This window comes from Meles meles, chromosome 16, assembly GCF_922984935.1.
Source record: "Meles meles chromosome 16, mMelMel3.1 paternal haplotype, whole genome shotgun sequence".
In the NCBI taxonomy this organism is placed as follows: Eukaryota; Metazoa; Chordata; class Mammalia; order Carnivora; family Mustelidae; genus Meles; species Meles meles.
In genome coordinates, this window is record NC_060081.1 from 11,953,834 (window position 1) to 11,981,244 (window position 27,411).

Genomic DNA, 27,411 nt, shown 5'->3' on the forward strand with positions numbered 1-27,411 from the left:
AACACTGGGGAAGCCTGAACCTTGGGCTTAGTGCCCACGATGACAGGACATAGCGACCTACAGGATGTTGAGACTAGTAATGTGGGCTCTGGGGCACACCATGGCCTGGTGGCCCTGGGGCCACCTTTGGCTGCTGGATTGAAAATGAGATCCCTCCCATTTCCTTCATCTTCCTAGTGGAATGGAACCAGTGCCGTGTCTAGAAATAGAAGGTATCTATAAAAATAATGATCAAAGTACCAAACAATGGAGTTCATTCTGGTTCTGAGCTCTGCTGAAAGGAAACGCGTGTTACAGAGATGCTAAAAACGTACTAGTGCTAAAAACAAACTAAACCCAGACTTTCTGCAAGACACGATCAGATGCGCTGAATGCACACTGAGAAAGGAGGACTTTCTCGAGGAACGAGCCGATGTTATTCAAGGGCCGTGTCATGGGCCAAGGAGAAGCACCTCACACACCACCCAGACACCTCTGAACACTGAGTACCACTTACATGTTTACTCTGGTAGTGACAAGACCAAGGCTCAGGGGGTCCCTGAGGGCAGGCAGGAGAAGGTAGACACGGTGGCCCCAAAGGACACGGCTGCCACGGCCTTCGCCATGCAAGTTCAGGGTTGGGATGCTGAGCACACAGCTGGGGATGGGGCTCTCAGACACCTCCCTGTCTGCACCCTGAGGACCTTACCTGGGCGGGAGCACTGCAAGACAGGTGAGCCAGGTCTCCGATTCTGGCCGCAGCCCGGGGATCACTGGAGCTGATCAAGACCGGAGCGCTAATTTCCATGGAGTGCCTGTGGCTTGTGGCTTGGGAGGACTTGTGTGTCACACTGAGCGCGGTGAAGGAGTGACGCTTCTTGGCATTCTTCTTGCTGTCCACACGCCGCTGAAAGGCACTGACTGCCCCCGTGCTGCTTAATGCGGGTCCTGGGGCCGCACTGGCTGCCGCGCCAGGGTCAGAGGGCAAGGGGGCATGGCAGCCCGACGCAGCAGCTGGGCACGGCTTGTCCATCTCAATGAGCTGCTTGGCGGAGTCATTGAGCTAGGTGAGAAAGGGAGAGCAAGGCTTTGTTAAGTAGAGGTCACACAGTCCAGCCTGCTCTCCGTGCTCATAGCCCGTGTCCCCTGTTAAACCCAACCATGTGTTCACAGTCCCCCAGATCTTGCCAAGGGGTCTCCCTGTCCGTGGCACCAGGCACAGACCCAGCAGAGGCTGTGGTGACATCTGTAGATTTTATTGAGCAGCTCTTTTGTCTGCCCCAGGGTAGCCCCGATCCTTTCCTGGGGTGTCCATTTCTGGGGTGTGAGGTACAGACCTGCAGAGGGTGTGGGACAGAGGAAGAGGAGGAAGGAACGCCCACCTGTGGGCCTCACACTCGCCATGGTGACAGGTTCTGGCCTGCCTGGGACAGTTCTGGCCACGCTGGCAGAAAAAGGCAAGGCACGAAACCAGAATGCACTTTTTGTCCCCTGGGGACTGCAGGTGGTGGGGAGCACCCGACCTGCTGAGCAGGAAGCACAGACGCTCTGGACAGGACTAGGCTCCACTCAGCCTGTTAAGACCCAGAACTGACCTGCCCCCCACCAGGCTGTGAGGAGGTAAGACTGCACTGTTTCCAGCGATTCTGCAAGGACTTAGGGCACAGCTCCTTCCCTTGTCTCCGCAACTCTTCCATAGAAAAGCAGATGCTTTTAAAGGAAAGAGTTTGTCTTTGACAGAAGTTTCATCCTAGGTGGTGTTTGTCAGGAAAGGTGGGATGGGCTCGAGTCTGTAAGCAGCCTGTGCTAACTGGGGTCAGCTCTCCGGGTGACTGTGGTAACTGGAGTCAGCTCTCCCGGTGACACCCTGTCCAAGGCACCAGTTTAGGGAAGGCGTGAGTCCACAGAGAGCACTGTGGGTGGTCTGAAGCCTCACGGAGGAATGGGACTGGGCAGGCTTCACGAGGCTAGGCTGCTGCAGGCTCAGACGGGAGTGGAGGCGGGTAGGCACAGGAAGGGGTTCAGGGGACTCCACAAAGCTGGGAGGTCCCTGCAGGCAGGTAGAGAAGAATGGGAACCAGCTGCGGATCTACAGGTCTCGTGGTGCGGGAGCCACACGCATGTCCTCAGCTGAGCCAGGAACCAGGCCTGGAGCTGGGTTGGGGGCCACACCAGGAAGGGCCACATCCCCACCTGCAGGGGGATCTGGATTAGGGAATATTCCTCAGTCCTGGGATGGCAGAGGAGAAACACCAGGTCCTCATGCACCGTTCACGACCAGAGTTTGCCGCTGGTAGCATCTTGATGAGTTAATAATGACACTAATAAAAGGTCCCTCTGCATTGGAGCAGTGAGAGCACAGGAGGCTACATCTCCATCATGCCCGCAGATCGCACACGCAGCAGCCGGCCGTCCAGCCGCCCACAGACAGCCCAGGCAAGGCTGCCTCGCTGTCCGCATTTCCATGACAAACACCTGCCTTTCCGAGGGAGGTTCTGAAAAACTCACTGTAGGCCCCAGAATGTGTGATCTAAATCCAGGATTATTTCCTTTCAAACATTTCTTCCAACCAGGCTCAGCTGTTTTGCTCTGTTTTATGACTTTATTCATTTGCTTCCTCCACAGTGCTCGCCCCCAGGACAGGCCAGTGGCCGGTGCTTCCCGTGCCCCTCCGTGGGCTGCTCCAAACGAACATCCCAGGGCCAGCCTCCTGGAGCCCAGTGCTGTGCACCCATGCCACGGAGCCAAGAGGACCGCGGAGAAACAGGAGGCGATAGGGACAACGCCTTTCCTTTATGCGCACAGATTCAGAGCACAGACTCCACACTTTCTGCCCTGTCTCTCCATGTGGGACATTATTACATCGACATGATGGCACCAATAACGGCCAAGGCTCGGCAAAAATAACTCAGCTCTTCCGCAGAGAAGCCGACCGGGACTGTATCAGTCACCCCACGGCTTAGCTGCATATGAGGCAGCAGCAGAGCAGGGGTGTGCACACGACCCGACAACATGGAGCCATGACCTAAGCCAATGCCACCCCGGTCAGTCCTCCAGACATGCCCCCGGCGGGCTGCTTACAGCCAAACATGCTGCCTCCTCCCTGATGGATACTGGGGTGGGGGGCAGCGTGCCTTTCTCACCCATGCCCATAGTGGGCACCAAGAGGGAAGGCCATTGAACGTCCACGGAAGATAGGTGTTCTCAGGCAGCTGAGGGAGTCAGGAGGGCGGCTTCCTAGTGGTGACTCTCCACATGTCATCAGTGGCCTTAGGGTCCCAGACATCTTGGCAGGAGACAAGGGACATACCAGCGAAAGACCCTCCCGATGAAGAAATACAGTCCAGTTTTATCTTCTTGACTGAGTCTTTGCTTTTCAAGTCTGTGCCTGGGTCCCTGCGGTGACACAGTTGGGGGAAGCTGCCATCAACGAGCTCTGAATAGTCACTCTGAATGAGGCTCTGGGCTGGGTCTGGCAGCTGGCATCACCAAGGCCAACCCAGACCACAGGCCCCGTGACTGCGGACACCCCCATCCAGTAGCAGCTCCCCTGGACAGCAGCTCCTGCTTTGCACCCCTTGGCTGCAGCCTTGATTTCCCATTTCCTCATACACCAAGTGGGGGCAGTGTCTGCTTGCCTGCACACAGCCGTCCACACTGCAGGAAACCACAGGGCACTGCTCTCCTCTGTGTGGGCCGCAGGCCCACCTCGTTGGCCTAGGAGACCCCAGCCAGTTAGCCTGGGAGTCCTGGGGGGCCGAGGAGACAGTGAACATTGAAATCAGCCCCCTTGTTCCCCCTACAAGCAGAATTCTAGAACATTCTGTGAGTGGCTCTGACTGCCAACCGCGAAGGGTGTTATGTGGTGGGGAGAATGAATGTTTCCTGTTATTCTGTCCCAGGATGCTCCCTGCTCCCCACCGAGATGCTTGTCTGACAATGAAAGAGCTCTGCTTCTCCCTCTGAATGTGACTGGTCCCCTAATCTGTTTCTCCACACACAGAGACAGAACACCTAGGCATTGACAGCGTGCTCACGCACACACACACACACACACACACACACACACACAACTGATGATTAATGAATGCACCTAATAACTCCCATTTTGACTGTTTTGGGGGCAGGAATAGAAGACATTTCTGACTTCCATACAAAATGAAAACAAAGTCTTGCTGGGTTTGTACAAGGATCGTGAGGATGATCACTGGCCTTCTCCCTCCCACTGTGTGGGAGGCCCTCTGCCCCAGCGAGCCCGACGTGCAAACACTCAACGGCCACACACATTTCCTCCTCCTTGGGTCCGGTCTTGCTGGTGGGACAGTACCGGCCAGTCACAGCTGCACCCTCGTCAGGGATGTCCGTCTCTGGCTTAAGACCCTCCTCCCAGGACTCTGCCTCACCATCTTCATCAGCTCAGATGTGGTCTTTCTCCACACCACTCTTCCCTCCAGCCACAGAAACATCTGGAAATGGAACAACTGACGAGTTTCTTCCTTCCACTGTTCAAACTGTTCCATACGAAGTCCTCTTAAATGAGTTACTGGTGGAATCCTAGCTGCATGTGAATTTTGGGACCAGATTACATAAAGAAGACTTTACTCACAGGCTCACATGAGCCCCGAGGCCCCTTCAGTGAGCCTGAGGCTAGCAAGGGATTTGGGCACTTGGCCCAGGAATGTGCCAGAGCTGGGGGCCTGGGCAGAACATGATTACCCAGAAACTCCCAGCTCTGGTCAAGAGGACTTTAAACTGAAAGTAATGGGGAAGGGGATTTTTAAAGAAAGAATAAGATTGGAAAACCAGGCATACAGGCTGATATCAGATATAACATGCAAGAAAGGACAATGGGGTGAGGCGTGCCCTGTGGTTCTCGAACAAAGTAACAGGGAAGCCCTTCCATCCTAACCCAGACATCGGAAGTACAGTCTCAACACATCCACACCCCAGAGCCATGGGCTGGGGGCTGAGATCGGAGAGAAGGAAGTATGTCTTCCCTTTCTCAGAAATCCAGGAAGCCAAAGAGGTGACCGCGCTGGGAGACGGGGTCCCAAGTTAAAATGAAGGCAACCAGTGGCAGCATGTGTACAACAAACACTTTCTGAGCACCTGTCGTGTCCCGGGCTCTGCCCTAGGTACTGGCGATGCTGTGGTGAGCGACAGAGGCTGGTCTAGTAAAGCTTATACTGCCCTGAGGGGTGAATTATTTAGGGAGACTTGTAAAGATGCGGATTTTGGCTCAATAGGTCTGGGATGGCACCCATGTTTCTGCCTGTCTACAAACTCCCAGGAGACACCACGGCTGCTCAAGCCAGACCCTCTTTGACTAGAACATGGACAGCTTTGCAACCTCGGCTCTGCAAGGAAACGCTCTCCCCACAACAGAGCCACGTGACCAGAGACAGTCGCTTTTGCTTGTTGTCTGCCTTTAGTGCATGGCTCCCACCCCTGTGGGCTCAGCAGAGCACAGGTCACCATGCCTGATGGCTGGCCTTTTATTCCAGAGAGCTTCATAAATTCAGGAGTGGAGGGAGAGCGGCCTTTACCTGCCTCCAACTTTTGTCAGAAAAAAATCTCAGGAGCCTCCCACTTCACTGAGGGTGGCAGGCACAGACGGCTGACTGCATTCCGATCTGAACTTATTTGTAAAATACTCCCTTCTTTATGAGACTAGATCATCGGCAGGGGCGAGTGAGAAGAGCATGGTTTGCTTTCAGCTCTGGCACCCCTCACCCTCCTCCTTGAAGGCTCTATCTGGAACACAGCTCGGGCCCCTGATGAGAAAGGCTGCCAGAAGGAGAGCTCTCGGCCACTGACTGAGCAAGTCAAGGCAAGTGGCCTGGTGACATCACCAGCCATGCACAAGAGAGACCCACCTTCATCACCACCAGGCTCATCTGACCTTTATATTGACCATCCAAGGTCAATCGGTGATTTTACAGAGGAGAAAACTGAGACTCAGAGGAAAAGTGTTGAAGTGTCTTATTCCACATCATACAGTTAAGAAGTGGCTCCCACCCTTTCCACCACATCTCACCAGCTCTACCACATTCACTTTCTATTGCAGAGTGTGGAGAAGCCTTTCTGGTCTTGCTACATCATTGGGTTAGACAATTATTATAGTCATTGAGGTATATCTATGCCTTTGGCAATTAGAGGGGGTTGGGCTCCGTTTAGAGATTCAAACATGGGCCTTTAAAAACCAGACCTTTTTTGGGAGCATGAACATTAGGTCAGGCAAATGCTCACCCTGGGAGGACCCTGGCTGCAGTTACCAAGGGTGGGAGGCTATTTCTGTTCCTTCCCTTTTTATTTTAAATGTGTGGTGACCTCACAGGCCTGTTAACAATGCCAAACATTTTTTTTAAATTTTTTGTTTACTGGAATGTTGAACTCTAGACATTTGTAAAGTCACGTTTTAACCCTCTACACTGACATTCTCCGATTCACGGAATAAATACTTGTTGTGCACCTGCTATGGGAGAGGTTTCTTTTGTTTTTGTTTTTGTTTGTTTTACCCCTGAAGGGGTCCCCATAATCAGAACTAAACATTTTATGAGGTGGTGGATGCTGTAGCGGCATAATGGCAGCCCTCATCCCTGGGTGCTGGCAGGTCCTGTGTGCACCCCACCCAGCACAGGGCCACTGCTTGCCTCCCATTCTGTTCTCACCGTGTTCCCTTCTCAAGGCAACAGATTGGACAGGTGAGCCTGTATTGGTCAAAGTGGGCTGGTGAACTGAAGCAATTATTCAGAAAACTGAGGTTTAAAACAAGAAATATCCAGCAGTAAGACAAAGGTGTGGACCTGAAAATCACAGAGAACTGCCTGACCTTACTCACAAAGACTGAGCGCAGGCGAGGATTTGGATGAGATGATCCTAAGAATTAACGCACAGGGTGGGGAATGGTACTTGTTTCAACATCCCATTGTCACAGGCTGGAAAGAGCCCCAACTCTGTCAGACACCGGGCTGCTTCCCCTGGGTAGATGGCACCACTGCCCGGGTCCCTGGACAAGTCTAGAGAGCGGGGCTGTTTCCGCAACACCTCCAGGCCCTGGCTACTCCCAGCAGGGTACAGTAGGCATGGCTAGGGGCCACTTAGGCAAACTGCCCCGCCCCTTGCCCTCTTGCAGACCAGAGTGACATTACATTGTAACCCTCTGTGGCCTCTGAGTTGCCCCGACTGCATCTTCCTGAGTCTGAGGGGACCGTGATTCTCTACGGACACCAGTGATGTGATAGTGAGCCCAGGCAATGACCTCAGCACCACCACCGCCGCCGTGTGGGCTCCCAAGCTGCCCTGAGTTAGAAAGGCAGTGTGTCCCTCCTTGGGGAGTTGGTCCCTCCACCATGACCAGAGCTACACACGCACTCCTTCTTGTCCCTCAGCCTCTGCTCGAAGTTGTCACGCGTTCCTTCTTGAGCACTCACCCCAATTACCATGCGGAATGAGGCTACCCCTTCTCTAATCAGCCTCTTAATCGTGGGTTATGTTCCCTGCCTGTGCCAGCAATCACACTCTCCGTTCAGTATCAAATCCCACAAAAAGGAAGATTCCAAAAAGAGTCTGATACAAATTAATATAAGCAAACAAAACTTCATTCATTCGTAAAAATGTGTGAAACTCAGCAAAAGGCTCATAAGCAGCAAAGAGTTATGATTAGCACCTTAGCAGGGTGTGTCCTGTAAGCAAAGGGACCACATACTGGAACTTGGAGATGAGTGTAAAGACCCTGTCATAATTTTACCTGAAGATAAAACTCAGAAGGAAAAAAAAATGGTTGTTTTTCCACCAAGGAGAGGAACACAAAGGCACCATTTATTCTTGGTTTTCTGTAAGAACCCCCGAGGGGATATCTCTGCTTGGAAGGTGGCAGGAGGTCAGGCTGTCCCTGCAGGGGGGCGTATGGCCTCCCGCAGAGGTGCCCCCATCCCCAGAGAGTGCCCTGCCTGTGCTGGGCTTGCAAAAGCATTTCTGACCACCTTAGACCAGCACCAGAGGAAGTCACAGATCTCAGGCAGCTGAGAAAGGAGGAGGAGGGACCCAAAGAGATGTGGCTGGTACAGAATTCCAAATTTGGAAGGCAGGTGGCAGCTTCACTGCTGGGTCCCAGGGCCAGGCCAGTGAGGTGGCCCAGTCCCTGGCCCTGTAACATTTACCCCCAGCAGTAAAGTACTTCGGGGCATACAGCTCCAGTAAATTACATATATTTTCTAGCGTACCACTATATTACATACATTAGAAAACACAAACATAAGAGAAACTGAAATTTAAAAGTCAAAAATATAATAAATTTGAAGAAAGTACTAATATTTCCTTTCCTTACTCACAGAGCTTCATGTACTCCTTTTTGGTGTGCAGTTTTTTATTTGGTTTTTGGTTTTGTTTTAAGATTCTATTTATTTATTTAAGAGAGAGAGAACAAAATGGAGTGGGGAGGAGCAGAGGGGGAGGAAGAAGCAGACTCCCTGCCAAGCACAGAGCCTGATGCGGGACTCGATCCCAGGACCTCAGGATCGTGACCTGAGCTGAAGGCAGACGCTTAAATGACTGAGCCACCCAGGTGCCCCATCGTGCACCCTCCTTTGAAGATCTCTAGCTAAGAGCAGTCATTTTCAAACTGTCAGTTTTAGTGGGGCCTGACCAGTATTTTTTTAAAAATGAACCAGATTAAAATAGAAAATACAGAATGCCTCACATGCATTAAGGGTAAAAGTAGTTCCAGGAGACGTTGGTTTAGTTTCACACACACACTGGTGTGCACCCTGGGTCGGGATGTACCATGCATTTCTCATCCTGAGTTATAATCTAAAAAGGCTGAAAGTCATTGGCATCAAGAGGAAAAGAGAGACATTTCCCTGCTGAGAAATAAAAGTCCTTTTTCCCCCGTCTTCATGGGTTAAATGTGTGGAGGGGCGGGGCGCCTGGATGGCTCAGTCAGTTAAGCATCTAACTTTGGCTCAGGTCATGATCTCAGGGTCCTGGGATCGAGCCCCACATCAGGCTCTCTGCTCAGCAGGGAGCCTGCTTCCTCCTCTGTCTCTGCCTGCCTCTCCACGTACTTGAGATCTCTGTCTGCCGAATAAATAAATAAATAAAATCTTAAAAAAAAAAGATCTCAGGCTGATAGAGCTTTGAAATTTGGAGTCTACTTCTTCCTCTTGTAAATATTTGTCTCACATTGCAGATGGTCAATGAGCTTCGTGCTGGGCATGGCAGTAGATGCCCAACAAACACCTAGTCAATGGACAGATGCAGCTAACACGTGCATGTGGATGTCATAACAGCCACTCACTGGGTATGATCCCAATAGCCAGTCCCATGCTGTCACCTGGGTGCCCATCAACCCTCTGGGAGCTGAAACTCACACCCTGCTTTGCATACGCCTACCGCCAGCTAAGAGAAGAGTGCACACTGGAGTTGGCACTCCAGATCCTGGCCTGAGCCTCAGGTCTGAGCTCCCAGAGAGAGCCCACTCAGTTCAGAATCAGTCACTTGTCACTTAGCTGCACCGGCTGTCACCTGTGAGTTGCGCACTGCAACGGGGGGCCAGGGAAGCTTTTTCACAGAAAAAGCTCTCCTTAAGGATCTATCCCACGGTCACAAAAATGGTGTATAAATATTCGGAGTTCATCGACAGAAACCAAATGGAAGATCTATTAGAGAAAGACTGGGCTAAGTGAGGAAGAAACTTAATTTCAGTGGTTATGGACAGTGGCCAAAAATGAAACGAGTATTTCAAGATAAGGGAGAGGCACAGGCAGGAACCAGAACACATGTGTGCCTGAGTGCGTGCACATGCTGTGTGCACATGGCCTCAAGCCACTGCTCAGAGTATGGCGATTTCAGGCTGAGTGGGGGGTGGGGATCTGACCTGAAGCCTCTGTGGCCTCCTGAACAGGGACAGGTAGCTCTGAGGAGCTGGCACAGAAGCTATGAGGAAGATCTGGGTGAGCTGCTGGGAGCTCCTGGGTCAACAGGCAGCAGGGGACATGCCCAGGTGGCCTGGCTGGGGGAGGAGAGTCCCCCAAAGCACATGGGTTTGGTGCAGGGATCTGATTACTGAGTACACATGTATTAGACACCTGCAGTATACCAGGGTTTACTTGGCACTGAAGGTCCATCAATGAAAAAAACAGACAAACCCCTGTCTTCATGGAGACCCAGCCAATAAATAAGTAAATATGTAAGTATATTCAGTATGTCAGATGGTGAGAAGTACATGGAGAAAGAAATAGGAGAGAAGGAGTGCTGGGAGGGGAGGGCTACATGATTATAGGGGGTGGCATGGGAAGGCCTCCTGAGACATCTGAAGGAGGGAACCTATTGACACCCGGGCGGAAATGTGATGGAAGTAGGAACCGCAGTTGCAAAGGCCCTGGGGTGGGAGTGGAACTGGCATGTCTGAGAAGGAAGATGGAAGCTAGGGTGGCTGGAGCAGACTCATGGGTGGAAATAAGGTCAAAGGTGACAAGGAACCGTGGAGCAGCCTTGTCTTTTCTCTGAGGGAGACAGGAGGTCTAAAGCAGTGGAGGGACATCTGATATGTGCGCAGTAGCATCCCCTGACTACTGCTGACAGCAGACGGTAGGGCCCAAAGGCTTCGAAGCTATTGCAACAGTGTCACCGGAGAAGCTCACAAATCAGTGAAAAAAAGCGAGATGGAAATACTGATGCAGCGCAAGCCCAAACTCATTCACAATACATGTAAATTTATACATAGAAAAGAATAAAGGAATAAAACAGTATGCTAACAACATTTCATTTCATTTTTTTTCCTACACACATATTTACTGGTAGGATTCTAGGCGATTTTAATTTGTTTGTGTTTTTTTGAATTTCCCTGTTTTGAACAATAGCCTGGTGTTATTTTTACAATCACAAAGTTATTAAAAACAAAACAAAAGAGCAGATTAGGTTGGGATATTGACTGACCTACAGGGAGACTTCCTGAGTTGTGGTGCTGACATACTTTTTTTTTTCCATTTTGTAAAAAATGTGCGAGGTACCATAAAGCTTTGGTGTTTTTTTGTCTAGTGAGATGCAGTATTTTTCTGGCGTATGACGTTTCAGGAAAGGTCGAGCAAAGTCCTCCCTCCCCCGGATAGCTTGGTTTCTGCCCTGGCTGAGTGGTGGTGTCTTGATCACAGCACAGACCCGGCTGTCACCAAAGCCTCAGGAAGCGTCTCCTGTCTCTGTGCTCCCATGGGGGGCTCGGAGAGCTCAGAAGGGGGAAAGAAATCCGGGCCCAAATGGGAGAAAAATGGAAGCCCAGAGAGGTTAAGCAGAGGACAGAGCAGGGGCTGGCAAATGAGGCCCAAGGGCCAAGTGCCCCCTGGTGCTTATCGCTGTGGGCCTTGTGGGCTTACCTGTCCTTTCTGACTGCTTCTACCTTACAAATGAGAGTTGGAGGAAAACGAACAAACAAACATGCCAAGCCTGTACTGGAACAGTGCTCTGCTTGACCTCTGCTCCCATCACCTCCCCATCTGACTGCTGGGTGGAAAGTTGTGGCATTTGTTCACTTTTTATGCCAGACACAGAAGTGTCATCCAGCTTCAGCAAACACACTATTCTGCTGTTCCTGTTCCATGGGCTGTATGCCCCCCTCCACTGATTTTTCTGAAGTATTTTATTTTATTATTATTTTTCAAAGATTTTATTTATTTACTTGACAGAGAGAAACATAGCAAGAGAGGGAACACAAGCTGGGGGAGTGGGAGAGGGAAAAGCAGGCCTGCCATCGAGCAGAGAGCCCAATGCAGGGCTCGACCCCAAGACCCTGGGATCATGAGCTGAGCCAAAGGCAGACGTTTAATGACTGAGCCACCCAGGGGCCCCGATTTTCTGGAGTATTTTAAAACAAAGCACAGAAACCTCATAGTTTCATCTGTGACTGCTCAGTATGTGTCTCTAGTGGACAGAGATGTCCCCTGTCCCTGGTTCATCTCCAGGGACTGGGTGGTGGTGCTCCATTCTGAAACTGTAGGCCCTGGAGGGGGCAGCAATTCCGGGGGGGAGGTTGGTTTTTCCGTCTCTACTTTGGTGGGTGTGGCAGTCCCAAGGTCCATGCTCAGTGCGGGGGTTTGGGGAGGGGTTGAGGAACCAGCAAGTTCCCCTGTTTCCAGATCTGATCAATGTGCTCCTCCTGAGATTTATGTATAATAAAGTTAACTTTGAGTTTCCATCTCTCAGACACTCATCTTTTCCTCAGCTGGATCCAAGAACAGGGTATGAACACTTCTTATGACCAAAAAAAAAACCCTAACAATAACCCAACCAATTCTCCCCCAAATTTATATATTTAAGAACATGTTAACATATGAACTGGGTTGTCAATTTAGCAAGAGAAACACAAACAAAAGCAGAGTTTCAACTACGCCTTCATCCCCTTCCTAACATAAAAAGGTTTACAGAAGCGTAAATGTGGCCCCTGGGAGTGTTTTTCTGTACCTGGTCCCTGGCCTCGCTTCCGTGGTTGGCCGGCAGAGGCCTCTGGCGTGGGTAGCTGGCTGGGAAAGCGAGCGGCCTTTCGCTGCAGGCGACTGGTGCAGCCCCGCTCTGAAGCACCCACCTGAGGCTCTGTTGCCCCATTTCTGAAAGCTTGATTATTCCAGACGAGGCTCCCTTGCTACCCAGTGCATGGACACCCATTCTCCAAATGACTGTTCTCCTTCACTCCGAATGAAACAGAAGCCTATTCCAGATACATTTTTCAAAGTGTTGAAGTTATTTTTCCTCATTCGTATGATAGGCTTCAACACTTCAGCAGTAAAACACAATTTTGCAGGAAGACCCGTGTGCTTCCTCTCCCTGCTCTCTACACAATGGTCTGATAGTAAGGTGAGAGGTGATGCTATTTTCTAACACCCAGTTCGCACTCTGAGCTAGCCTGTGTTCTACGCACTTCACTTACGTTCCTGATTTAATCCACACTTGAGCACAGTGAGGTAGGGTATATTATGCCCAGGTTACAGATGAGGAAACTGAGGCACGGGGAGGGGAAAGTCTGGTGAGCAGCAGATAGGGGCTGAGCCCAGTGGCTCAGTGCTGTGATTGAGCCCCTGCTCTCTGTCAGGGCGGGGACAGGCCAGCACTATAGAGGCAGTGAGCAGGGGCAGGCAGAGGCCAGGAAGGTTCCATGGGTCTGCTGGGTGCAGTGAGGAGTCTATATTGATTCTAAGAGACACGGGCCCCAGAGGAGGCTTAGCAGGAGTGAGGCCACTAAAGTTACCTTTTTGTGGTCATTGTGTGAGATGGATTTTAGAGATAACATGCAGCACAGGGGGGCTGGGAGAGGTGAGCGGTAGCATCCCTGTACTGAGGCGCCCAAGACCCTATGGGTTTCTGACCACCACAACTTGAACACTTTTAGTCTAGAAGGTTCTTTCTACATTCATGTTACACTAGCAAAGGCCCCTAGGCTGAGGCAGGAGTGGGCATGAATGACAAGGACATGGTCAGGGAGAGTCAGTGGACCCCGGGACAAAGGCTGTGTGCACTGAATGGGGAGTGGGTCTCGAAGAGAGATGGACCTCAACCCAGACCCTCCCACTCAGGGCAAACACTGACATCTTCAGAGAGGCCTGCTTCCCACTGCCCCCTGAGCTCACCGTACTCAGCCTGCTCTGTCACCCTGGCCATCACTGCCCCTCGGCCACGAGCCAATTCAGGCCACCACCTGGAACCTGCAGCACTCACCCATAGGTCACGTCGCCAGTGAGGCCTTCCAAGCACGCTACTTAAAATTGGTCCCCTCCACCTCAGCTTCGCTCTTCTCCTTTGCCAGCTTTATTTTTCTCCACGGAGAACATACTACCCTCTAGAATTTGCTTTTTTTTGCTATTGTTGGTTTCCTCCCATTAGAGTGTGGGTTCGAAAACACTTCTCTTCTGTTTGGTAGGCAACAGTATCCCTAGGGCGTGGCACATAGCAGGTGCTCAGTGAATGAATGCCCAGAAGGGATGGATGTGAATGGAGAAATGAACGGCGGTCTGGAAGGCAGAGGCTGTGGAGCGCCATGGTAGTGGAAACAGCATTCAGCCAAGGGCGAAGACGTACCACAGAGGCCTAACGAAGGAACAAACAATTCCCCAGCTCTTGACAACGACCCTGGCATGGGCAGATGTAGTTCTATTTTACAGTTGAAGTTGGCAAGACGGAATGTGGCTGTCCTTCCTCTCATTGGAGACACCGGCCAGCGTACTCCTCTTGGCAGGGCTGTGGTGTAGAGGATAGGTTGCCTTCACCTACGAGGGCCAGCCCCGAATAAGTATTGTGGTGACTTGGAAGCTTCTAGAATCTCATTAACATGAGATTTCCCAGGGAGGCTCACACAGCCCTGCAGTGCACTGAGGGTCTCTGGGCAGAGCAGTAGGCAAGAAAGTCACTGAAAACAGAGACACCTGGAAAAGTGTGGTTGAGAAACTGAGTCTGTCTCCGCTTGCAACAGACGAGAGTCCTCAATAGCTTCAAACTATAACTCTTAATTGTTCTCACTTTGAAGATTTGAAAGAAATAAAAGCAACATAGAATGGCTTTGAGTTTCTCTGAGTAAATCAAGCAAACCCAAATGAAGCCAGAATAAGCTGCATTTTCTCATTTTGCAATAATCAGTTGAATTGCAGTAGTTATGGAAAGTCCCCTGATGGCACATGCATAGCATGGAACATTTTACCTGAATCTTAAAAAGGTCCTGGGCACCAGCAATTTATACCCTCTCCTTTCCAAACAGGAAGGATTAATAAAAAGTAACAGGAGAGAACAGGACAGCAACATAGGAGGCATTTTCCAACAGGTCCCCATGGTCAGTCTTAGCAATAATTCATTGCCAAGACTCAGAACAAATGGTGAGGCAGCAGCTCGGACCTACAGGCCAAATCTCTCCACTGAAGTTTGGTCAGCTCTGGAGGGAAGACACCGGAGTCCCCCAACGACCCCAGTGACTCCAGATGGGTGGGTCTGCTTCCTGCTGCACAACTAGACAATCTGTTCCTTCTGCACTAAACACAGGCCCTGAACCTCAGCCAAGACATGTCCCACTGTCACCTTATCAACACCCACAGTCAAATCTTTCCATGGCTAAACATGCGCTCTTCGTCACATCTGAAAAACAGCTACCACCATCACCACCCGCCCCAGGGGGAAGAGGGCTCCCACATCTATGGCCCAGGCCCACCCTTGGGACTAAGTGGAATCTGACAAAACAGGTTTCCTCCCCAACTTCTTTCTTGGGCTGAGGCCCACCCAGACCTGCTGTATCCATCAGGTTCCCCGTGGCCCAGGGCTTTCCAGGGGATTCTGATGTTCACTGAAGTTTCTGAGCCATCGGCCTGGACTACTCCAAAAGGCAGAAATGAAGAGACAGGACAGGAATGTGAAAAGCTGAGTTCAGGCAGCAGGGTACAGCTATACTGGAGGGAGGATAGCTGGGAGAGGACAGCTCAGGACAGCCTGTGGGAGAGCAGCCAGACTCCCATGTCTCCCTGAGTAACAGGAGGTGAAGACAGAAACAGTCTGAGGTCACAGAAGGCCCTGTGGAGGCGGCTCCAGTTAGGTGAGAAGAGAACCAACCTTCACCTCCTCGGTATGCTGCATGAAGAGAGCCCGCAGGAGAGACCTGTGAGGGGAAGGAGGGAAAGCAGCAGGAGCCAGAGGAAAAACAGCGAGTACACTGTGGGCATGCCTGGTTTCCCACTGGATGAGCTGGAGGCCACAACACAGGTGACAGGCTTGGACATGGGGGCAGGATGGCAGCCCTTTACTAATGTCACTTGCGTTTTCAGCTGACCCCAGGTGGAGACATTTTCAGTCCCTACTTGTCTCTTGAAGATGGAAATTCACATAAGCCTTTTCTTGCTTTCTGCTTGGCTGGCCGGCAGCTGCACCTCTCAGGTGTGGGGAAGACTGTGGGGTTCCTCTGTGTCCCCACAGACGCTCCTGGTGAGACCAGTGAGCAAGGACAGGTTGTTTCACGGGGGACCTGCTAAGTCCTATGTGCTGAAAGCATCCCAGGCAAGACCTTTCCAGAAGCAGCGATGGGTTGGTCCTCTTACTTTGATTAGTTGTGTGAAATATTGGCTCGCAACCCAGCAACCGCACAAATGTATACATTTTCCTATTTTGTGCCAGCACCACGCCAAGACCGAAAAGGGAAAAAAATTATGTGCTACAGGGTCTGGCTTCTTACATTTGTAGTTAGGGAGACAACAACAACAAACCCAGAAACTATGGAATGTACAATATTATACTACAAGATGCTAACTGCACAAGTAATTCAAAAGAAGTTAAAGAAGAAGGGTCAGGGGTGGGAGGTTGGGGCAACCTGAGGGTTTTGAAGGGTCAGGGGTGGGAGGTTGGGGGAACAGGTGGTGGGTAATGGGGAGGGCACGTTTTGCATGGAGCACTGGGTGTTGTGCAAAAAGAATGAATACTGTTACGCTGAAAAAATAAATAAAATGGAAAAAAAAAAAGAAGTTAAAGAAGCAAGAAAGCAGGGTGTGCTGGGACCTATGTACTTGTCTCTCTTTTTGGGGGGAACCCCCAATGATCACACATGTGTGTGCATGCCTCAAGCCCGAGGGTGCAGAGGCTGGGAGGAAAACATGTCGACCCAGGCCGTGGCTGGGCCAAATGCACGAAACCGAAGTCTTACTCTCCTGGGGAATTGTCTCATTTCTTTGTGTCATGCCTTCCTCTGTAAAATAAGGGAAATGGGGGTGAAGGCAAGGCACCCTGCTTATTCTCCCTGTGGGTTTAGGAGTTGGCCTCCCAGACCACTTTGCTCCGATGCAGAGAAAACATGGAACGCCAGGACCTGCCCTGCCTGGCTCCCAGTCAGTCCTGTCTGCTCCGCCCACAGCCTTCCTCGGCCAGTGCTCTCTTGGGTGACTGAGCGGTGCTCTGTTAAGTGCATTAGTTTTCAGGAAGGCGCAGTCTGCACCTGGACAGAAATGCAGGCAGAATTCAGAGCCAAGTCCGGGTGGGGAGGAATCTCCGCCACGCGCCATGCAGGGCTGTAGAAGCTCGTAAGAAATGGGCTAGCAGCAAGAAAACAAAAAACAGACTTTAAACAAAATGGCAAAGCCCTCTCCCCCAACAGTCTCTTGCAGAAATCCCTGAGAAGTTTCTTTACTGTGTCCTTTCTGGGGTCTTGTTCCCACATTGCCTCCGACACGGTGAACTCAGGTGTCCTGAGAGAAGCTGGGTGGGAAGCAGAGCCACATGGGAAGGAAGAAACGGAGGAAAACACCAGCAGTGTGACAAACACACCCTCTGGCTCACCTTCAAAGCTGGACCACATGCCTGTGTTTGGAACTTAGTCGTCACCAGCATCCGTAGTGAATAATTACCTCAAAGGCTTTCACCAGATCATCTCTCTTAAAAAGTCCTTCATTACTTACTCTTGGCCTGGAGATGGGGACAGGCAGCACGGAGAGCCGCAGCTGACCTCCAGCTTTCCTGTTCTGCCAAAAATAATCCTGTGAGCCTAACTTTCTCAGCCCCATCTACCTTCTCCCCGTCTTCCCGAGATACAGCTGACATACAACACCGTACTAGTCTATAGTACACAACATAATGACTTGTTGCCCTTATTTCACAATCCCAAACCATCCCAGGTTAACACCCACTTAGCCAAGGCGGAAAAGGATCATGTTTACCCTCTTGCCTGACATGCTGGAGCAGATCTACAAAACACGGCTTTCAGACATGGGGTATCAGCAGCCCAGGACGGTAGCTGTTGAGAGAGGTGAGGCCTGCTGCGTGAGGCCTCTGGTTCACCTGGTCTCTGGGGCTTCTCCCTGAGTTGGGAAGATGGAGTCTGGGGGTTGGGGAGGCCACAGTGGCTGGGGTCCATGGACCTGAGTCCTGGAAAGGAGGTATCTGCGGAGGGGTGCCCCTGCCAAGTCTATAGCCCAGTACTGATGAGGGCATTCATAGGAGGAAATTACCCAGAGCCAGGGAAAGAACCACCCAAAGGGGAAGACAGAACAATTCCTGAGGCTCACGCAAAGCTGGGCACAGTTTGTATTCCCACCTCCAAGAGTAAAAAACCTTGTAAATCACGGGTCATGGAGTGGAGAAGATTATAGCTTCAGAAGTAGGGATAATTAACTCTACATTAGAGGCTGCCCTCGTCCTGCAGACCAGAACTTAAAAGCAAGGCTCAAAAGCATCAAACTGTTTGTAAGTGACCTAGCGACATCCCAGGACAAAGCTTAAACATATTTATAGGAATAAAAAAGATCCCAGCATCTGAAAAGGCAAAATTCACAAAATTGGTATCTAATTAAAAATATCAGGAATGCAAGGAAGCCGGAAAAAGCAATCTACAAATCTATTTTATAGTTATTTATAGAGGAGATCAGTAGAAATAGAACCAGAAGCAATGCAGAAGACAGAAATCATAGACGAGCACATTGGAAGATGTACTAGGACTACGGTATATACGTGGGTGTTAAGGAGACATACAGAGGACATGAGAAAGACTCCAGTCAAACTCCAGGATGGAAACACAGTGTCTGAGTTAAACTTCCCAAGATGCTCAAACCAGCCACCCTACTGCCCCAGTCAGAGGCATAATCTGCTCCCATCTGCCTATCTGTGATGGCTCTCCCTTCTCACTTGCCAGTTCCCTTCGCTGAGGCTGCTTTTCATCTCCTTCCGCAGACAGCAGGAATTCTAGCACCATGCTTCAAATGAAATCTCTCTGCAGGAAAGAATGGGTGAGGTTTGGGGGTACATAGAGAAAATGTGCCACCTCTGTGGAAGGATCTGGGGTCAGGCCTGCCCACTGGTTCCCACAGAAGCAGACCTGGCCAGGAGGGAGGCCCCAAGGGCAGGAGAGCTGTGGGAAGGCTGCGGCCACATCAACTCACCTCATTGCTTCGCAGTAAAATGTGAAGACGAGGTTGAACATCATTGGTTTAAACGTGCATCAGGGTAAAATGTTATTAAAGCCTTATCAGGCCGCTAACCTGATACTTGGGGTGTTTCCGTGGGTCCCAGGGAGTACCTGGATCAGCATCACTGTTTCTAACCCCACCTGTCCACACGCACTCTGAGCTTCTAATGGCCCTGACAATAGCGCATGGGGAGAGAGAAGCAGAGTCGGCGAGACGAAATCCATCCGTGTTAGCACTGGGGCGTTTCTGCCAATGCTTCATACAAGTTAGCCGAGCTGATGATTTGTAGACAGTAAAGAATGATAAGGGAAAGGAAAAAAAGTAAGCAGACAATGCCCTTTATCCAGGTGAGCCCCTCAGGCTGAGAGCCACTCACCCCCACTCGCTGGGCAGCTGTGAGTATGGGGAATGGCAGGCTGTGTCCTTGGCAGCTGTCAAGAACCTGAGAAGTCCCTTTTCCTCTCCCATGGCCCATATTACTTCCTGACTTGCTGGCTTCCCCTCTGAGGAGCAAGGAGAGTCCTTGAAAGGAGGGGGGAGACACAGAGGCCAGGAGTGTTGACAAAGAACAAGCACTCCCCAACCAGGAACACACCTGTGAGTCTGTCCACCCTGAATCCCAGGTAGTGTAGGGTCTGTGGAGGGCGCTGAGGGGAGGAAGAGGATCTCTGAGCATCAGTGTCTCTGCTGCTTTCCTCAGGAACCTGGGCATGGGCATTCCTTTAGAAGCCACACACCCTCCTCATCTTCCTCCCTGAAAACACACTGCCCTCCCCAGGCAAGGATCTGGAGCACCAGGACGAAGTTGATGAAATCATGAGCAATCTCTTCTTTGCATCGGGAGACGGCGAATCCAAGGCATGGAGCAGTACAGAGCGCGTGCGGTGAGTAACCCCCGATTTGGCTGGTTCCCGGTGAGAGCTGCCAGTTGTACTAAGGAGTCATTACCAAACGCTTTAATACCATCTTTTGATATGCAAGGTCAAAATACTATTCTCTTTTTGTAAATTCTGAAGCGACAAGGAGACAACTGTGCTACGGAGTTCAACGTTGTAATCAACCAAGGCTTAGAACCAAGCTGTCTACCGACATGCATTGTAATTATTGTGCCAAAGACAAGGACTCACAAGTCGGAAGCTGCTGTCATTGGTAACTACCCCTACAGATTTAGGCATTCATTTATTTGGCTAATTCAAGATTTTCATTTCTGTCTCCATCGGTTTTCCAGGATCTAAAAACAGCATCCCATCAACAGTTCTGCCTAACACCATGCAGGATTCATTCAACACCAAGACTGGGGTTTATGAGTACTGGCACCAACAGAGGGCTAGGGTCTGGTTCCCCAAAGTCAGAATTCCCTGGGCTCCCACTGGCCCTGGGATGAGGTTGCCCCCCCAGCTTACTTCCTGGAGACTGGCCCTGTTCCCCCGTCTCTCTCACCATCCAGAATGCAGCTGTCTGGAGACAGGTGTGCACGGCTCCAGGCCTCTAGTGCCCTGAGGACTGGGACTCCTTCCCTGGGTTGGTGAGGACCACACACAGTTGAGGGAGGTCATGAAGGATTCATGTGGGAGCAAAAGAACAGCAGGAAACAGGACAGGGCAGAGCTGTCCTAAGGCAGCAGGATCCAGAGGACACATCCACTATGTGCCCATGCTTCGGCTCCTGGTTTGAGAAATAGGATTTATACAGAAGCCACTCTGGGGTGCATCTAGCTAAGTGTGGAATGACGAATGGCAGAGCTGTCTTTGGTGCATTTGGAGTGTCAGAGGGCGAGAAAATGGACTTCAGCTCATGTTCAACCTTCAAATTCCACTTTCCAGTCCCTCGCATCTGGGCTTTGGATCTGGGCTTCCTCCCATCATTACCTATAGCCTGGAGTCATCTTTTCTTTCCAATCTGCCCTCCATTCTGGCTCCACAGTTGGTGGCCAGCGCCTTCGGCCTCCCACAGCACCCTGCAGCCCGGCACACACGTCCCACTAGCACCCCCACATGGCTGGGCCCCAACCCCCGTAGCAACTCTCCCATACCCCCCACCATCTTCCCCTGGAGCAGTCCCCGCGTGGCCTCTGTTCTCAAGCCCCAAACCTTGTCATTCTCAACAAATAATCTGCCGAGTAGCAGAGAACAGGGCGACTCAGCATAAACTCTGAACATCCCCACAGGCCTCAGTGTGCCAGAACCTTCCCCATTCACCTCTTCCTCCCTCTGAAGGGCAGGTTTCTCCCCTGTCCCTCAAGGTGGGCCCTCGTCCCCTCCCAGCTCTTCTGCAGGGACCACTCATCAATTGTCCCCTGCGATCCCTTGGGTTTTATCTCTTCCCTTTCACTACTCTCCCCTCAGGGTGCCTCATCCAACATAAAACTGACCAAAGCGTTCCCGTGATTCTTCTAACCACTTGACATGTGTCCCCTTCCTCGCTCTTCACCAGAGAGCTCCCTTATCCACCCACTCACCCGTCCAGGTTTATCGTGGTTCTGCCACACAACGGAAGGCCTTCACAGGCTGGTGGGAAGGGATGCTTCCACGGAGAGGGATTTTCCTTAGAGGTCCTCTGAACATGGCCTGTCATTTCATGTTATTTCCTTCTTATGTTAATGAAACACACACTAAACAAAATTAAAACGCATGCTAAATGGGCAGCCCCTCTTGTCGGAAGGATCCACTCTTTCCAACCTCCTGGGTCCCCAGCGACCTTGTGGTCAGGCAGCCGTGTGACTGGCCACAGCTTGTGGGTGGTGGTCTGACGTCCATGGCCAGGCCTGGTCTATGAAACCCCCAACTTGTCCTCACTCCACATGTTAAAGATGTTAAAGATGGCACAGCCCCATTGGAGGGTCTCCCTGGTGCCTGTGAGGTTGACTACCGTAGTTGAGCCCTACGGTCTCAGGATTCACCTGTCACAGCCGGTATGATACCTCAAGTATTACACTCATCATCCTCTTCCCAACTTCTTCTCTTCCTGCACCACACCTGGCTTCCAGGTACTCCCTTCCCTAAACTCAAACCCCTAGTGATCTGGTCCTTTTACCTCTGGAGTGTGGGGTCCCCAGGTAAAGTCCCGGAGTCAACCTGTCCCCTTTCCGGTGAGGCAACATGTGAGCTAAATAAATTCTCATCAAGAGCATGAGCCGGCCCACTTCGATTGGCTTGCTTTCCCATTTTTCCCATGCCTCCAGGGAACCCAGAGGGCCATCCCCTTATCTGTATATCTAAATGCAAGAGCATAAAGCAAGGAAAAACATTAACGTGTGTCTGTTGAACAAAGGTTGACAAGTGACACACTAGAGGGAAGGAAAGAGCACCACTTGCGCCCCAGCAGGCCTGCCAGTTGTTGTGAAGATGGAACAGGGCTTCCCTGACATGTGTGTCCAGTCCTTGGGCCTGGGGATGTTCCACGGTGACAGCACAGCCTTCCTCTACCAAGGTCACCCCCTGTCCATCAGAAGAACGGTCCTCACCTACGCATCTGCATATCTGCATCCGCACAGAGCACAGGAAAGCCAGGTTTCCGGGGTGGGCGTCTCCCTCTCCCACTGAAACCTGCCACTGCACCTTCTCTGGGTACTAAGCCCTGAGGGTACGAAGGGGAAGGAGACAGACAGAGTCCTGCCCGCAGCATGTCTCAGGTTGAGTGGATGTGAACAGTCCCTACACGGGGGTGAGTGCCGAGCCTGGTAAGAGCAAGGAGGAAGCCCTCACCCCAGCAGGGGCAGAGATCAAACCGGGGCTCTCTCCCAGAGAGGGGTGGGAGATGGCCAAAAGGGTGTGGAGCTGTGTGATTGAAGCCTGGAAGTGAGACAAAGGGATCCCCATCCCCTCCTCCATGTGTCCTCAGACGGGTGGGAGTTGGCCCCATGCAGCCAGGGAGTCCAGGGCAAGTGGGCAGACAATAGCACACAGCTGTGAGGGGACAAGTCTGTGCACCGTGCAGTCTACTGGGGAGTAAGTGAGACCCAGCAAAGGTGCATGGGTGCGAGGGGAGGTGTCAGCTGACCTGGGAGAGGACTGATAAAGGAAGATCTGGGCAAACTCCAAAATCCAGGAGCAAGGCAACCACATTCTTTCTGCTACTTCCAGACAGCCAGTCTCTGGGTTAGTACCCCGCTAAACATCACATGGTTTGTCTTCAAAGTTAAGAACCAATCCAACCCCATTTCCTCCCACTCCTTGCCTCTTCTCAGTGTGCCTCCAAGTCCTCCAAACAGCCTCTGGATCTGGACCGTCACTGCATTTTGTTAGATGCAGAAAATGGCTCCTGGCTGATGCTTGTGCTAATCTCCTGACAAGCTATCCCTCCTGCAGACATTGATTAACATCCACTGTGCGGTCACTTTGCTAAGTGCTAAGGGTATTAAAAATGCTGGAAGCCCTGTACCTTGACATGAACAGAATTGTAGGGCTCAGGGAAGGGTTTGATGGAGCAAGGACCATTTGAGTTGGGTTTTGAAGAGTGAAGAGGAGCTCTATGGGTCCTTGCATAGGGGCCCCGGGCTAGGAAAGCAGTGTTGAAGTGTGGGTGGCTGGAATCTTGGATGCCTGGAGAGGATCTGGTGCCACCGTACTAGGCGGAAGTTAGGAAGCTGGGTCTTGGCACCTGGTGATGGGTTTGGAGATTGCTGTGTTGGAGGCCATGGAGCCCAGGCTGGGAGGGAAGGAGGAAGCTGGGGCTTGGGGTGGAGAACAGGGGAGGGTGGATCTGAGAGAAACACTCTTCAAGTATTGTGTGGGGACGTGGACTACTGAGGAGGAGTCTGGGGCAGGACCAGACATGCCCACTTGTTTTCAGCCACTTGGCTTTTCTGGCTGTTCCTCAAGCAGGTATGAGGGAGGACCCCCGTGACAATGTGGGTACCCAACCACACAGACACTACCCTTGAAGAGCAGCGAATGTTTAAATATCCCACTCGGCAGAAGTAGAGCACCATCACATCATGGTAACATGGAGATCTTTCTTGGTTAACTGCTGGTGATCCACGTCTCCCCATTGCTTGCCTAAAACAACTAATTTTCTAAACGTGAAGGCAGAACTTGACACTTAGAGCATTTCACCATTCTTTTCAACTGTGTTTCCAGCCTATCGTGGTCTTTGGGATCTTAATTCTGGCCCCATGGAGAAGTTTCCCTTGCAAACAAGCATCACAGGCAAATTTCCAAATGTATCTTCTAAGTCTCCATGCGACTTCCGCATTGAGGCTTGGAGCAGAACAGTCCTGCATCCTGTCTCTGGATCTCTCTGGACTGAGGCTGATTCCTATGAACCCTCTTCAGGAACAGCTTTCAAGTGGGCTACCTCTTTTCTCATGTAGCATGTGACTATCTGCATTGTGTGTCTTGTTGACATTACCCAACTGCAAACCTAGCTCAGCTTAGGGAACCATGGTGGGGCTGTCTTCCCTGCACAGAAATAGGGGCACGCCTGCCTTTGAAGAGTTCCCACCCCCGCTGCGGAGCATAAAGGTGCACTTGTGAGAAAACACTCAGAAATATGAGGCCAAATACGGTCAATGCCCAGGTAAATACATGAATGGACCAATGAGCAATTACTCACTCAACAAACATTTATGATAGCAGAGCAACAACAGAGATGGCCCTTGTGAGCCTACCTCATGCCTGGTCTGTGCACTCTGTTATTGTCTTGAGGCCTCACAACTATGCCCGTGAGGGACATGCTATTGCCCTTGTATGTGAGAGGAAAGAGGCTCAGAAAGGATGAGAAATGTGCCAAATGTAACACGTCTAGTACATGGTGGAGCCCAGGGTGGTCTATCTCTGAAACCCATGATGCTCTGAGCTGCCTCAGGCCCACTCAGGGTTCTGCCACTGGGGTTTCCATGGCCCATGAGAAACAGGCCCTGCTCTTAGGGGAAGACCTGAGATCCATATGAAGGGCAGATGCCAAGCATGCCACCTTGGAGCCCCATGGGGAAGGACGATGGGTCTGGCTCGGTGGGACCTCTGGTTGGGTCTACTCACACTGCAGGGTAGAATCCCAAAGCCAGACCTAGCCATGCCAGGACAAGAGAAGGACAAAGTACCTTACATTTACCCCATGGCAGGCAGCACTGAGCCCCCACACATAAAGGAGGAGGGCTCCCTGGTCCCCCAGGCCTGAGGAATTCTCTCAGATTTATTCACTCTGAAAAAGGGAAATGATGACAATTACTTGACCCCCTAGAGACATAGAAGGAAGACCATGTCACTGTCATGTGATTGGGCTTATTCCCCCCGGGGCCAGAGCCATGCCGAGTCCTCTCTCTGTCCTGAGTGGACACCCGCGAGGCTGCCCTGTCCCACAGGTACCCAACAGACAGGCAGGCGTCAGTCAGCAACATGGCCTGCGGGCCCAGTGTGGCGATGGCTGTTGGAGGCTGATCATTCACGAAACCAACAGGGAGAAAAGAACAAGGAGACAGGTTCCAGACACAGGGCCAGTGGCTGGGGAAGCCAGGAGGGGGCTGGAAAGGTGGGGAGAGAAGTCACACAGGAGTGGCGAGGACCTGAGGGCAAAGGAGCCAGGTTCAGGCAGAGTCAGTGCCTGAGACCAGCCGGCCCAGGTTGCAGATGGGGATACAGTGGCAGCCAGGCCCCTGGGCACTATGGAGGAGAGGAGGAGAGGGTTAGATCTGCAGTACACCAGAAGTATAGATCTTTCCGGAGACTGGGACAGCCTGCTCAGAAGACAGACCACCGTAGCTCCAGGCCAGGCCGCCTCCCACCTGGCTTTACAGCCTGTCCCGCCAGGCCTGCTCGGCAAGCCCAGGGTGAAGAAACAGCTCTGCTCAGGAGACAACTGTGTGATCCGCGGAGCCAAAGTACTTGTTCACTTCGTACACATCCACCTGGGCCAAGCCTGAGGGCAGAAACCGCTTCAATGGGAAGCTCAGGTTCAAACTCCACGGAAGATCCGAGCTCCAAGCCCTCGGATCTCAAAGGCCTGCTCAGCCTCCTGGAGGGAAGACAGCCTGAACTCTGCAACCCCAGAATCCACCCCTAAGGCTACGCGGGGGCAGAGCCACTCCAGTACCTCAAAAGGGAACTGAGAGAAACAGTGAAAGCAGGCTCAGGAAATAACCTGTTTGGGGCTTCTTGTCTTCAGGGGTTGCTGAGTGAGAAGCCAGGAGTACGTTTCAGAGCAGACCAGGGGGTGCCGTGGCTGCGGCCCATGCTTCTGGGGCAAGGGTGTGTGGCCAGGCACTACCCGGGCCACGGCCCTGCCCAGGAAGGAGCGGGGTCCAGAAGAGCAAGGCCCCTGCCCACGGCTGCTTTGGGCCTTGCTCTGCCATTGCCCCTGGGAGGAGGGCTGAGCACCCCTGAGCCTCAAGGGCGCTCGGGGCATCCTCTCTGAGCAAACACACAAAGGAGTAAGGGAGCCATGTCCAGAGCAGACACGGGACTGTCACTGGAGGAACAGGGCACAGAGGACTTCTGGGCCAGAAGAGGGAGCCTGCCTGTAAGTCCTCAAGGGAGAAATGTTTGAAAGCCTGTCTCCCGTGGCTGAGCGCTCAGGCCCTGGAAGGGCACAGAGAGGCCAGTCTGCTCTCCAAGTGTGTCTGTGGAACTGAGGAGAGCCCTCAGAGAGCCCAGCAGATTGGTTTCCCAGCCCCGCGCCCAAGCTCTCAGCCTCCCTGACAATGCCTGAACCCTTCCAGAGGGCTGGTAGCTGATGAGCCTGACCTGGCCTTCCCCAGAGGGTGCCCTTGGGACCTGCCTCGGTGTTCCTTCTGTCTTAGCTTCTTAAACTGCACTTTCAAGTGCACATGTTAACCGCACACCATTTCACAGTGGCACACAACTGCATAAGCACTCCTGAGATGAAGACATCAAAGACCTCTACCTCCACGAGGCCTCCCTCGCACTGCTTCCCATCAGTCTCCCTGCAGAGGCCTTGCTGCTCTGCTTTCCATCACCCTGAAGTCATTCTGGCTGCCTCCGAACCTCCGAAAGGCGAAAATCGTACATGCTCTTTCGTGTCTGGCTTCTTTCAAAAGATTTGTCTGTGAGACTCAGCCATGCTTTTAAATGCGGCAGGCTTCTGTTTGTTTTCTCTGCTGGATAGTATTCCATTGTATGGACATACCATCCTTACTTATCCACCCCACCGCTGATGCGGGGTTTCCAGTCTGGGGCCACCCTGAGAAAGTTTCCATAAGCATTTCTGCATATGTGTTTGAGTATCCTCATAGGTCTGCCTGGGGAAGAGGTTCCCCCAGCTACAAATGTCTGGAAGACCAGATTTTTTCACTTCTGGACTGCACTGTACCTGTTACCCAGGCATCAGGTTCTCTGATCTTAAGCAGCAGGATAAAGAATGCACCCCTGGAAATTGGAACAAATGCACAGGTGGAAGCTTACAAGGTGTTTGGGGAATCTGACTCCTGCAGTGTGATAGAGAGGGGTGTGAGTGTGGACTTTGGGTGTGAGGGTGAGTGCTAGTGTGTGTGTGAGTCCATACAGATATGCGGGTGGGACTGTGTGTGAGCACTGGGTGTGTGAGTGTGTGTGTGTGTGTGTGTGTGTGT

The 27,411-nt window shown here is 51.7% G+C and overlaps 1 protein-coding gene across 1 annotated transcript in view; it reads right to left on the reverse strand.

Annotated features, from left to right (window-relative positions):
- SH3RF3 (SH3 domain containing ring finger 3) overlaps window positions 1-27,411 on the reverse strand; it is a 398,130-nt gene that overhangs the window by 120,860 nt on the left and 249,859 nt on the right. Inside the window, exon 4 of the mRNA XM_045981399.1 lies at window positions 689-1,042. Within this exon, the coding sequence (XP_045837355.1) occupies window positions 689-1,042 (354 nt within the window). The remainder of the gene's footprint in view (window positions 1-688; window positions 1,043-27,411) is intronic.